General features: G+C 35.8%; 1 protein-coding gene across 2 annotated transcripts; it reads left to right on the top strand.

Annotated features, from left to right (window-relative positions):
- The first annotated feature begins 302 nt into the window (after positions 1–302).
- Positions 303–12,909, top strand: LOC108671985 (keratin, type I cytoskeletal 9). 2 transcript variants are annotated; one of them, XM_047885653.1, is made up of 5 exons: positions 303–482; positions 3,808–3,901; positions 6,778–7,071; positions 8,669–8,876; positions 9,753–12,909. In XM_047885653.1, exons 1-4 carry the CDS (start codon positions 405–407, stop codon positions 8,872–8,874), a joined length of 672 nt encoding a protein of 223 aa, XP_047741609.1. In that variant the 5' UTR covers positions 303–404; the 3' UTR covers positions 8,875–8,876; positions 9,753–12,909. The 2 variants fall into 2 exon arrangements, with proteins under 2 accessions (XP_047741609.1, XP_018015081.2); XM_018159592.2 differs by having other exon boundaries at positions 3,805–3,901.
- The last annotated feature ends 518 nt before the right edge of the window (positions 12,910–13,427 follow it).

Below are 13,427 nucleotides of genomic sequence, written 5' to 3'. Positions count from 1 at the left end.
TCGACATACAAACAAGTCGCCTCATTAACACGCAGACAATCACACTCATCAAACTCACCATCAATTAATTTAGTCATCCATTGAACTCCGCCATTTCCATCCTCCTTTGCATATTCTCCTATCGACATACAAACACTTCGCCTCAGACAATTCACACTCACCAAACTCACCATAAATTATTTTAGTCGTCCATTGAACTTCACCATTTCCATCCTTCGCCCAATTTTCATCCCCCACTAATCAACCGCTGAACCGCTTGCTCAACCGCACGGCTGGCAGGGGTTCAACCAGGAGCGCGAGTCCCCATCAAGCCCGCGTTGGGCTCAAGTCCCAGGGGGACGTTGGGGCTTTCCTTAAGCGACGCGTGGACGGGGGACGAAGAACCCCTCCATGGGGGGAGCTCCATGAACCCCTTCATCACGGGGAGTCCGGACGACTCCTCCGAAGACTGCATGGAGGACAAGTGTGATGGATACCTCCAGGTGCTCTACGCTGACCACGCGTTTACCGATGTATTTCAAAATCATTCTGAATATGCGACGGTGAATTAAAAAAATAAATGGGAGGCTAATTCATGCAAGTGCGCGTTTAACCTTTGTATTTAAGCCTCAATCGACAGAAGTGACGGTAAATTTCGTTATTTCAAAAGCCTACTTTTGCGTATATGCGCCTTGTCGATTCATTTCAGGCAAACTGAAAATTAGCAACGAGATAGTTGAAAACTGGCAGAAAAATTATTTGTGTGTCTAGCAGTAAAAACTTTAACATGGACCAGCCTAGGTTTTGAGCACATCGTGCAAGTTTTAACGCAAGCTAGAAGAGCCCCATGAGTTTGGTAATTTTCCATTAAAATTAAATTCTTGTCAAAGTTCTTAACATTCATTTCGAAATTTGTGGAAGATTTGAACAATCAAGATTAGAAACTAATGTTCGGCTTCGAAGATAATCGGTTAGCTTGACACCGATGGTAACGGAACTCGAAAGCCTCGTAGACACGTCTACTGAGCAGCAGCAGACACGCGTCTACCGATCGACGATCAATTATAGCTGCCCGATTGATCATTTAAGCAAATAACATGTATTTTCAGCCTGCTTAAAGTCGTTGCAAGCGTATGATGAAATATTTGACCTACTGCAAGAAGCGTCAAGCTTATTACGTATCTATTACGCTATTACGCCCAACTGCAAGTCTTTTCATGCGTAGGTACCACTTTTGTATGCTGCGTGCGGCATTTCAAGTATATATTGGCACATGAAAAGTCGTCTCAAGCGTACCACGTTCATTTTCAGTCTATGAAAAATTTCCAAAGGTAATTTTCACCTTATAGCTTGCGTAACTTTTTGGCAATGCGGCAATTGCAGCTCATAGGTAGTTCAAAATTTTTGAGTGCTGACCCAATGCTTTTTCAACGTGAAGGTCCAGCACTGCATATGTATTCGCAATACGTGCAAAGAATACACTGTTAGAAAAATTACCGTTAACGGTATTACCGGCGTTTCAGTGGCCGGTCGGCACGTGAAAAGAAGCACCGAGTTGCCGTTTTTATTTTAATTTAACACTAAAAATCCGTAAAACATTTGATAAAAACGGCGAAACAGTTTATTTTCACGTGTCGACCGGCCACTAGAACGCCAGTGGGACCGCTTTTTCACCGTTTTTTCTAACAGTGTAAATAATATACGCGTACATCGTCTGGTGTGTGCGCATTAACTTCCTTTCTCAGGCCCGTTCTGGGGAATATTTTGCTTCATATATATTTTTTTAATTTTCTATAGTTATCGCTTATTCATGAATCAGGTTTTTTCAACCCTTTACTTTGAACTCTACGTATTTTCTTTCTTTATATGACGGTTTATTCAAGCATTAAATTTTCTTATTGTACATTTTCGCACTTGCTATCGTAGCCAATAGTTTATCTGTGTATGGTCATTGAAAATAATTTTATCAATGTAATTGCTATAGAAGCACATTATATGCTTACTTGTGACGCTAATTTGCTTAAAGCGCAAATTAATCAAGAATTTAAAAACAATTAAAATGCCAAATAAATTCACGATATCTTCAATGAAAAGTATTCGGAGACCAGCACCATCATCAATTCGATAATTTTAAATAATTCAAGAACAATAAAAATTGATTGTTCATATAATTCATGAACAACCAAAATTGATTGGGTTTTAATACTGATTTTACTTGCATTTCCTAATTTTGTTTGAACTGGGGATGAAGCTGTTCTCTGAAACGTTTTCATTGAAGTTATTGATAATTCACCTGTCACATTGTATGCATGTTAGAATAAAAAAATGCACCGTAAGTTACATGAAAAATTAATTCCATTGCATGAATTAACAATCAACAATTTTTGCAGACATTTTTAAAGGGTAAGTTGATTCATCTGTATTTCCGAGTTTGCGTTTACCATTTTTATGTATATTTGTAACCTTTTTAGATGCAAATTTAAATTTCGCTTTCAATAAAGTTTACGAAACGTAAATTGAAATTTCGTTCACGTTTTCAAATACTAATTTGAAAATTTTTTACTATATATTACTAACACTTAATTTTGTTATTATATACTGTCACTGTGTTATATCTTTACAGTCATGCACCCTAAATACCATCCTAGATGTTTGCCGGTGTTTAGTCAAGCTCTATGCTATTTTTTTGCTCTATTGTGGACTGATGAAGTCTGATTATGCTAATCGGATTACACGGCTCTATAGCGCGCTCATTATTCGCCTAGCTAATTGATTATTATTCCTCTAATGAGGTGAGCTCGTTCATTGCTAATGAGAACTTAAATGGACGACATAAGCGGCCATGAGTAGACTCTCACGCCGTTAAGAAAATAGCCTCAGAAAATCTGTGCGAATTTTATACGCTAACAGCATGAAAAGATTACTTAAAGAAATATACGGGTATATATAAATATATATAAGATGCTGTCGGCTCTAAAAAAATAGGCTTAGAAATGGAGGAAATCATAAACACTGACGGAGTTATTGATTTAAATAAAAACCAAGAAAACACCAAGCAAATTCACCATATCGTTATTGATATGGTGAATTCAATATCGATATGGTGAATTTGCTTGGTGTTTTCTTTGCTTTTAAATTCCTTGTGAACTTGCGATATAAGCAGACTGATAATATAAGTATTTAAATAAAAAAATATGTGAAAATTTTCAGAGTGGCATTTTGAATAATTTCAATATATACGAGGTTTATTACTTAAAATTTCAATATTCTAATTTCAAAAGCAATTTCCGAATGAACCTGATCATTATAACTTTTATTATAAGGTTAGCGATCGAAACTTGGGAACATAGTTGTGGATAAGCTATACATAAAATTTAAGCACAAATTTACTCATACTCCGCTAAATATTTATCATTATATATTTAACTCTCCTAATCGTGATATTTTGACACTCCCTGTTATGAGATTTTCCGCCTTACTATCTTAGTTCGGTAGTTCACAAAGTTATATTATGCGAATTTTAATCCAGGTAAAAAAAGAGTCTCTAAACTGCTCCATGAAAGTTGAAATAGAACGACATAGATCGAATAAATCAATATTTCTATTGTAATTTCGAAATGTTTTGTTCCAGTTATGCGAATTTTAATTCAAATTAAAATAAGATTCTATAAACTACTCCATGAAAGTTATAAATACAACGACATACAGCAAATAAATCAATATTTCCATTGTAATTTGGGAAACTGCTCCATGAAAGTTGAAATAGAACGACATTAAATGAATAAATCAATATTCCTATTGTAATTTGGGAATGTTTTGTTCCAGCAGAAGCTGGTGAAGGGCGAGCAGGAGGACATCGCTGGAAATTACTTCAAACCAAAGCGAGCCACCGAGCTGCTCGTCAGATTCCAGGAGGATCCAGGTCTGGAAAAAACTCTTGCACGGAGAGAAATTAGTGTGACTTTGTACAAATAGCGATGCCCAGGAGGATCCAGGTCTGGAACAACCTCTTACACTGAGAGAAATAAGCGTGATTTTGTCCAAATAACGATGCACTTATTGCCTTGTCGTCCGGCGAATGGGCGTAGCAGGGATACTGCCGCTATCTGCTCGTGCTATGGATAAAAATGTGCGACTTCGGACAATGTGACACATTCATTTGTTTGCGTTTTTTTTAAATTTAAAAAAGTTTTTTCTTAAAAAAGTTTTTTCTCAATTTGTTGTGTAATATCTTCAAAATTTTTATAGTTAGATTTGTGTCGTCCTCTAGTTTTTCACGAAAATATGAAATGGAATAAAAAGAAATACTTTGGCGCATCTGATGTAGTGGGTAAGAATATGTACGCCAAATATTTGTGATTCAATGGCCGTTTTCAGTTATTTTGTCTTTAGTTCAGATTTGATTATTTTTTTAGTTGAACCCAAAAGAGTTTTTATTGGAAAACGCTTTAAACATCTCTGTGAGCAAAATCCTGAAAACCGATGAGCTTCTTACCTATAAGTTTTAATTCATATAAATGACAATAGAAAACCTTTTAAGATGTTAATGCAAGTTAGAGTGAGTCTGCAAAGTTCTTCAATTCAACCAAACTCAATTCAGCAGCGAACCAAGTTAGTGCAGAAGCTACGGTAGCACCAAGGCGCGGACGCTTTCTTTGCTAGAGCCTTGCGATAAGTTTGGCGTTTAGCCCTCCAAGAAAAGCCGGCCGCTTGGTCCAGATTCCAAGAAGTTTTCACAGTCCGTGCGTGAAAGAAAATTTTCGTCTTCTTGTTCGGAGTTGGGCCAGCAGACGCGAATCTTTTACGAAATGAATGGCTGCTTGCATCTCATGGAAATGTTTGCTGCGAAAATGTAAGCTGACGATATATTTCCTGGCAGAACTTGGTGAGGCTCTCAGCGGCATGATGATGGGTGCATATCCCATGAGGTTCTAGAAACGGGAACGTTTATATGCGGCATTTTTTGTGGTGTCAGCTCAAGGGGAAATTGTCACATGGCGACTTCATTTTATACGCATACTCGTAATGAAATGGAACAATCGACATTATATGTTATTACATTTTTATGTGTTATAATTTTCGTCGTATTCTTTTAGTGAAAATCTTTTTTATGATATTATTTCATTTTCGCCCAATGTAACTCTGGTCGCAGGCGACCAGTTACACAAACTTTCTTTCCGACTTAGCAGACCATGAGCAGACCATGAGCAGACCATGAGCAGACCATGAGCATACCATGAGCAGACCATGAGCAGACCACGAGCAGACCATGAGCAGACCATGAGTAGACCATGAGCAGACCATGAGCAGACCATGAGTAGACCATGAGCAGACCATGAGCAGACCATGAGCAGACCATGAGCAGACCATGAGCAGACCATGAGCAGACCATGAGCAGACCATTAGCAGACCATGAGTAGACCATGAGCAGACCATGAGCAGACCAGGAGCAGACAGACCACGAGCAGACCATGATCAGACCAGGAGCAGACCGACTTTCTTGCAAAATTAAGCCCTCAATTTCCTAGGTTGATGTTCCGTCCAAGTATCTCTAGCGCAGAACTTTATCCTATCTGATCTCCCTGTCTGAAATCTCCTCTCTTCATCCCAATAAATTCATTCTCTTGTAATGAAATTTGTAGAGGGCCATTTCCCAGACGCATTCCCGGGCGGCGGTGTGTCTGGTCGGTCCGTTACAGGAAACTTCGGTGATTTCTCCTGATAGAGAAATGGCAGCCACGATATACTCAGAGGAAATAAATGGGTCACATTGTCCAAATACCGACACACTACTCACAGTACGAGCAGTGAGCGAACGTAGCACTGATACGTACTTTTGAAGGGTTAAACTGGGCCATGATGACATACACTAGGGCAAAAAGTGCGTCGGTATTTAGACAATAGCTCACTCATTTTATTGAGTGTAATCTGACTCTCTCGGATATCTTAGCTGGTATATCAGTGGCTTTTCAGAGGGCAATGGTCAGCCGCTAACAATTTTGATACAATTTTTTGGGGGATTATATAGTCTATATTGCAGTAAAGATTGGGTCTTGAGTGGCTCTCGCTTCTCTCTTGTTGATAAATAGAATTGTTTGTTTTTAATTAATGCGACAGTTGCACGAAATCTATCTAAAGATGTTTGGTTTGTTCTGTTGGTGGCATCATTCTTTTGAAGTGATGTTACTTTAGTTCAAATGCAAGGTTGGCCCCAAAAGTCGCACAGTAGAAAAGTCTTAGCCAGGATTGCCTTCTGTTTTGTGTTAAGTCCCAAGAAGATGGGATTTCAGAAGACGACGAGTCTCGTAGAGAAGACGAGCTTTAAAATTTTGTCGAAAGCCTTGACTTTCTGGCAAATTCTCCAAAGTTCGCTATACTTTTCTCCCGGAAAAATTTCCCCAAAAGCTGGGATTTTAAAACGAAGTCGACAACGAAGTTGTTTGGACGTTACAAGCGCGCCTAAGTGACCTGCTAGGACTGAAGCCGCAAAAATGACGGAGATAAGGGCATAAGTTTTATGGTGTGTAAACAGAGACTTCCTCGTGCCGTTAAAGAGGAGCGAGAGTTTTCAGTTTGTTGCTATAAATTTTTATTTGCAGCCAAGGTCATCAGAATTTAGAATGGGAAGTTGAACACAATTGTATGAGAGATTGTACAACCGTGAAACACTGTCCAAATGTTGTTGTGGTATATTACAGTGTTATATAGAAATTCTCTAACTGATGTTAAACTATCTGTTGTGAGCAAAATCTTGACATTATTTGCATCTATTTATTAAAATTATTTTTTCATTTCCAGGCAAGAATCCAAAACCAAAACCATCTTCCCACAATTTGGGGATGTCACTTTCCCAAAGTATGTGGGTGAACTCTATGGGTCTCAGCAACTCCCTGGGGAACAACATAGGGGCAGGCATCAACGGAGGAGGATCTTATAATTCCTCTTGGGGTTCCACCAACTCCTCAAATGGGGGATTTGGTGGATCCTATGGGGGAGGTGGAAGTTTCACCAACAACTTGGGTCAAAGTATGGCGGGTGGAGGCCTGGGTGGAGCAGGTGATTCCTACAATGCTTCCACCAACGGCTGGTTCGGTGAGATGTGCACCGATATTTAATTAATACGGTAGTGACTTATACTCACTGTTATAGTTCCTTAAATTTCTTATAAAATTATTTCATTATGTGCGGCGATAATTATTTGATAGTATTGAATTATATGCACAATTCTGGTATAAATGATCCTATATCGCGACGCCAGCACTCCCGCCTCCGCAATAAAAGGTTGAGAAGGCGCGCGATCTTTGGATTATATTTGAATAAAGCTTACTAAATTTTTGCAAATAATTAGGCTGCATGATCTTGAATATTTTGAATGGTTATTTGAATGATGCGTCTTCAAATGTTTTATTGAATAATTCCAAAATTATAACTCAGCCCATTAGTGTTTACAGGTTACGAGTGTTTTGTTTAACAGCATTCCTGATGACCACTTTACTGTTATTGCACTTTTATCTAACCAAATAGCACATAATGAGGAGATTGAGAAGTGCTGGATAACGGAAGATATAGTGCATGCATTTAAACCGTATTTCTATCATTTAACCATCTTACCAAAGAACGTAAATTCAATGAGTTACAAGAATGCCATTTCCAGGCACGACATAAAAGTCACTTCTGCTCGCAAAAGAACGGCTCCATCTCTTTCCGAAGTTAGAATTTATTCACGCGTCGCCGGCGAAAAAGCTTCCATAAAACTTATGCTGGTACAAGGTTTCGTTGATTTCGGCACCGTGCTGTACAATGAAGACTTCGTTTCTCCGGAACGATTCGATTCTTGCAATTTAGTGAGCCAAAGAAGAGAGGTCTTTCGAAGTGCTTGTTTTTCCATTCACTCTAGAACTTGGATGAAGGTTTTCCAATGCTACGTTGATTCTTGAAAGACGCGTGTGTTAGAGAAATAGCCAAGACTCCGTCTGGAGAGAAGAAGGGTTTTAAAAACTTGAACAAGTGTTGATGAAACTTCTGGGTGACAGTGAAAAGATGAGTGCACTGGCAAGAATTCAAAACCCGGAATGGATAAATTATTCTGGAATTCAGTTTAGAAATTGGTTAATATGTTAAAATCTGTAGACTTCATTACTATAATCATGATCGTAGTAGTTTATTCTACCATCATTGCCGACGTCGTTAAATGTATACTGCATCTTGTCAGCATTTTCCGTTAAACAATAAACGCTGTTAATTTTCCTGCAATTACACATAATTTGAAACACTGGAGCTATATTTCGGTAATCTCTACCTCCATAAGACATAAATAAACTACCTAACAAGGTAGTTTATTTATCTTAGGTAGGTACATAAACAAGTATAACAAGTTTAAATAAACAAGTAAGTTATATTATGTTTATGAACCCTTGGTATCAACAAGGGTTCCTCCTCTCTAAAGGATATCCACTAACCCAGTCAAGTATCCAGTCTTCACTCATTTCCCCTCGCAATATGCCCTTTATCTTGAATTACTGCATCATGAATACTGCTAAAGTTACATGAAAAACACTTCCCCACAAAAAAAATATTTCTGCTCCAATTGATGCATCGTTAATATCACTAAAGTTATATAAAAAATTATCAATTTCCCTTCAAAAAATATATATACTTGCACTATCTCTTCTTTACGTCGTCTTCCTAGGAGCGTCAGGCAACACGCAGACAAGCCCAGACTCGCGCAAGCCTGCGCGTCTCAACGCCTTGGGCGCCTCCACCAACGCCTTGGGCGTCTCCACCAACGCCTTGGGCGCCTCCACCAACGCCTTGGGCGCCTCCACCAACGCCACCGCCGGCAGACGCGCAGGCGCCCGCAGGACTGATGATCTCGACGCCATGCAGCTCTTCTAGCAGTCAGTAGCGCCCTGTTAAATAAATATAATTTGTTATTACGATGTAATTAGGCTATTATTGGAATGAACTTTAATTGCTGTTTTAGGGCATAAATAAATAAATGTAATATAGGCTATTATTGCAAGGCATTTTAATTGTTGTTTCAGTGCTTAAATAAATAAATGTAATTAGGCTTTTATTGGAATGCATTTTTTAATTGTTGTTTGAGTGCATAAATAAATAAATAAATGTAATTTGGCTATTATTTGGAATGTATTTTGATTGTTGTTTGAGTGCAGTTAGATTACTCATGAAATACATTACAATTGTTATTATGATTCAGACGGATTGCTCATGGAATACAATTAAATTGCTAATTAGACGCTGCTAGATTGCTATTGAGACACAGCTACATTACTGGTGTGTTACAGTTTGAATGCTGCTGGAATTCATTTAGATTGTTGAAAAAATGCACTTAGATTGCTTTTAGGATACAGTAACATTGCTGCATACTACGTTACATTGCCTGAAATAAGATTCGTGTAATAATATGATATAATAATAATAATGTGATAATAAATTAATATAATAATATAATAATCAAGAATCTTAATAATAAGATTCGTGAAGCCTGCAAAAAGATTTTAGCTGAATTGCAATTATTCTGAGGTTAGATCGGCATTGAACCAGAATTTAATTATTAATTATAAATATTTTTCTATATTATTGAACAAATTTTTTAGCGAAGGTACGACAACAAAAAAGTGAATTGTCCTAATTTCTTTGGAATCCATTAATTCGCTGTTTCTGGCATAATTTTATAAATTTAAATTAATTACATTTTAAATTATTATTTAATTTAAATAATTATTTAATTAATTATTTTTTTCCCTCAGTCCCGAGCTGCGTCGTGGCAGGCGACGTCTGTAACATCAGTTCCACGAAGACGTCAATTATAAAAATAAAATATATTAAAAAATCAAACAACGTTAACGACGCGGCTAGAGAAATATTTATTTTCAACCAAGAGGAGAAAGTTTTTATGAACTATCATCCTTTTAATGCTCATAAATTGGGTGCTAATATCCTTTCATGGAGACCTAAAAAATTTTACTCTGAAATGGCTAATGTTCCTCCCTTAATCAATTTTAATTTAAATTTAATTGAACGAAATTACGATCTGATTGTAACCTTATAGATCCCATCGCCGAAAAGCGGTTCGTTTCACTAAATCATCCTGTTCAACTTCCTCGTTTACATTGAACTTCTTTACGCACTGGGATAGCGTTTTGGCGTTTCAGTTAAGATTTATTTCATTTATGATGTATAAATCGTAAAATCTAATGAACTTGAAGTCATGTACGTATTTATTACTTCAGACTATTGACCCTACTTACAGACACTGTACGCATTTATTAGTTCAGACAATTGACCCTACTTATTAGTTCAGACACTGAGCGTATTTATTAGTTTAGACACTCTACGCATTTATTAGTTCAGACATTGTAGGTACGTATTTATTAGTTCAGACAATTGACCTTACTTATTAGTTCAGACACTGTGCGTATTTATTACTTCAGAATATTGACTCTATTTATTAGTTCAGACACTGTGCGTATTTATTACTTCAGACTATTGTCCTTATTTATTAGTTCAGACACTGTACGTATTTATTAGTTCTGACTATTGACCCTATTTATTAGTTCAGACACTGCACGTATTTATTAGTTCTGACTATTGACCCTATTTATTAGTTCAGACAATTGACCTTACTTATTAGTTCAGACACTGTGCGTATTTATTACTTCAGACTATTGACTCTATTTATTAGTTCAGACACTGTACGTATTTATTACTTCAGACTATTGACCTTACTTATTAGTTCAGACACTGTACGTATTTATTACTTCAGACTATTGACCCTATTTATTAGTTCAAACACTGCACGTATTTATTACTTCAGACTATTCACTGAGACCCTCTACTTCGTATCAAAGCATCATCGAAACTAACGTTGATGTTCAGAAAAACGAATTTGTCACTGTATCCAAATCGTGACTAACTTTTCCAATAATTTCTCTCAGTGCACATTTGCCGGTGTTTTTGAAGGAGCATGTTTTTCATGAATGTAAACCTCGTGGCATCTAATTTTTTGAATGCGATTTAACTGTGCGTTACAAAATACATCATAAATTGTTACATTATTGCTGTGCTCGAAAAATGTGTGTAACAATTGCTGTGCTCGAAAAATTCAATTTAATATGAATATAGGTGATTGTGGAGTAATATACAGTTATTACTAACAACTCAAGTGATCTTGTGTAATGGGATTATGCGCTAAATTAGTCATTAGATAAATTAGTCGGTCAGAGTAACGGTTATTCATTATAAGATTTTTGGCTGATGCCTGCATTGACGTGAAAAATAAATATGGAGTTTTTGAAAATATTTTTGAATGTTTAATACTTCAACAAGTTTAAAACCACTTTCCTGATTAGTTTTAATAACACAATTAAAGGCAGAAGAAACTTTGTTACCTTTTATGATTTACATAAACAATGCATGCTCCAATAGATTAAATTATGGTACCACAAAAAGTAATCCTTGAAAATTTACAAATATATTCATTTAATTTAAACATTTGTCTGATATACAGCAAGGAAGAAGCGATATATACTAACATAAAATCTAAAACAAAAGAAATACATGATGATGTAGCACAACTGAGATGTAGTGAACAATGGAATGATGACGTAGCATAATTTTGTTGACAATACAGGCTTTAGGGGAATAGTGGCATTAATTTTTTTAGAAAAAGAATTGATTTAATTAATAATTAGAATTCTTATTTCTAATATTATTTTATTATAAATTACAAAAGATCCTAAATCTCCAAAGAACAAAATTAGGAAATGGAACGTCTGTACTCGAAATGTTTGTCGTTCAAGCAGAGTTAATCGCCAGAAGGACCAGAAAGATGTAACGAAAATAGAAGCCCTTTGTTTTTTCCTAAAGCCCTTTGTTTTTTTAAAAAATAGATAGATAATAAATAGATAAAAAATAAAAGCCCTCTGTTCTTTTCTTAAGGGTTCCAAAAATAATGCTCAAATTCATCACATTTAAGTAATTCCCTTTAATTAAATGCAAAGTTTTTCATCACGAATACTTGGTTAAATCAGTAATAAATGATTTTCCGTTGTTCATTTAAGGCCTAATGGTTCAATTACTTTTATTAGATATAAGTTTTAACGTGAAACTTATTAACACAGCCAAGCAAGACAATAACCTGCAGTTTAGGTTGTTACAAGGTTTTAAAAAAGACTTGTGAAATTATTTTCATCGGTCGGTATCTCATCTAAAATTTACACCATTTGCAAAATATCATAGATATTTCATCACTAGTGTTTGAGTTACTGGGACCAAACGTGGTGTTAGTGCATTGTATTTATCTATATCTATGTATGGTTCTTATCTTTAAGAACTAGTGTGATATTAACTAGTAACGTTATGTACATGCTCTTTATACAGACATCGACGTCCGTTGTACAAAGAAAGCTATTTATCTAGAAAATCAATTCACTGGGTAGTGTGTTAAATGTATTGTTCAGTGTTGTATAATGTATAACCTCGCGTGGATTAAATTGAATTAAAACAACCATTTTCTACGAATTCAACTCTTCACTGAAGTCTGCGTAGGAATTCAAATATTTTCTTTGTATTTTGAACAAGTTTCACATATGAACCGCTAAAGAATTTCCTCATTATTTCGATAACTGATAAATTCTAATCATAATACATTTCGAGCTAAATTAACAATTAAATTTTTTGTTTAAGTTCACATCGATGTGGTTTTAAATAGACCGCTGATAAAAGATCCATTTCAAACCTATTGACGTTATTTATTGGAAATTCAGAATTTGTATAAAATGCTGAAAAAACTAATTTCGAGCTTCTTGAGATCGAAATAATTACTCATGTTAAGAGCGACAATTTACCACTGTTATGGTATGCCATGTGATAAATATATGCATAAATAAAGCTGTTTGATGCTCATTTGTTGTTATACTCCATTGTATATTAATAAACTGTATCGCACTGTTATCAGTTATCCATACGTTATGCTACTAATTATTCAGGTCTTTGAACGAACGGTGAATTTAATTCCAATATTTCCTGAATTATTTCGAATTAGCAGTCTCATTAAAATGCAATCAAATGTTGCAATACGAATATATACGAATCAACTTTCGTATTTACATTCGCGCTTATCAAATATTTGTCGGATTATCATACATGATATATGTCAATTTTTAACACTGATTCTAACACGTTGCCGAAGGAAATGGGATAAAATTAAAAAAAAAGATTTGAAGATGGAATAGAATGACCTTTTGACCCTAAAGCAAAATTTAGCTTCACTAAAAACTCTTAAAGTTATCATTTCGAACTTTACATCTGTCATTTGCTCCTTCATTACTGATGCTAAATCCGTCTAATGATCCACATTACGCGACAATAACTTTTTAATTGATGTTTTATAACATAACGCATCCTACTAGAGCAGGGCCTAT

Source organism: Hyalella azteca, unplaced genomic scaffold, assembly GCF_000764305.2.
Source record: "Hyalella azteca isolate HAZT.00-mixed unplaced genomic scaffold, Hazt_2.0.2 contig2695, whole genome shotgun sequence".
Lineage (NCBI taxonomy): Eukaryota > Metazoa > Arthropoda > Malacostraca > Amphipoda > Hyalellidae > Hyalella > Hyalella azteca.
The sequence above is the reverse complement of the archived record's forward strand: the minus strand, read 5'-3'. Positions and strand labels throughout refer to the sequence as shown.

What these genes read in the sequence shown, in the direction of transcription:
- LOC108671985 (XM_018159592.2), top strand. Translation starts at nt 405, where the DNA reads ATGAACCCCTTCATCACGGGGAGTCCGGACGACTCCTCCGAAGACTGC. An exon ending in AGTGTGATGGATACCTCCAG is followed by an intron (nt 483 to 3,804) that starts GTGCTCTACGCT and finishes GTTTTGTTCCAG; the next exon opens with CAGAAGCTGGTGAAGGGCGA. An exon ending in TTCCACCAACGGCTGGTTCG is followed by an intron (nt 7,072 to 8,668) that starts GTGAGATGTGCA and finishes TCGTCTTCCTAG; the next exon opens with GAGCGTCAGGCAACACGCAG.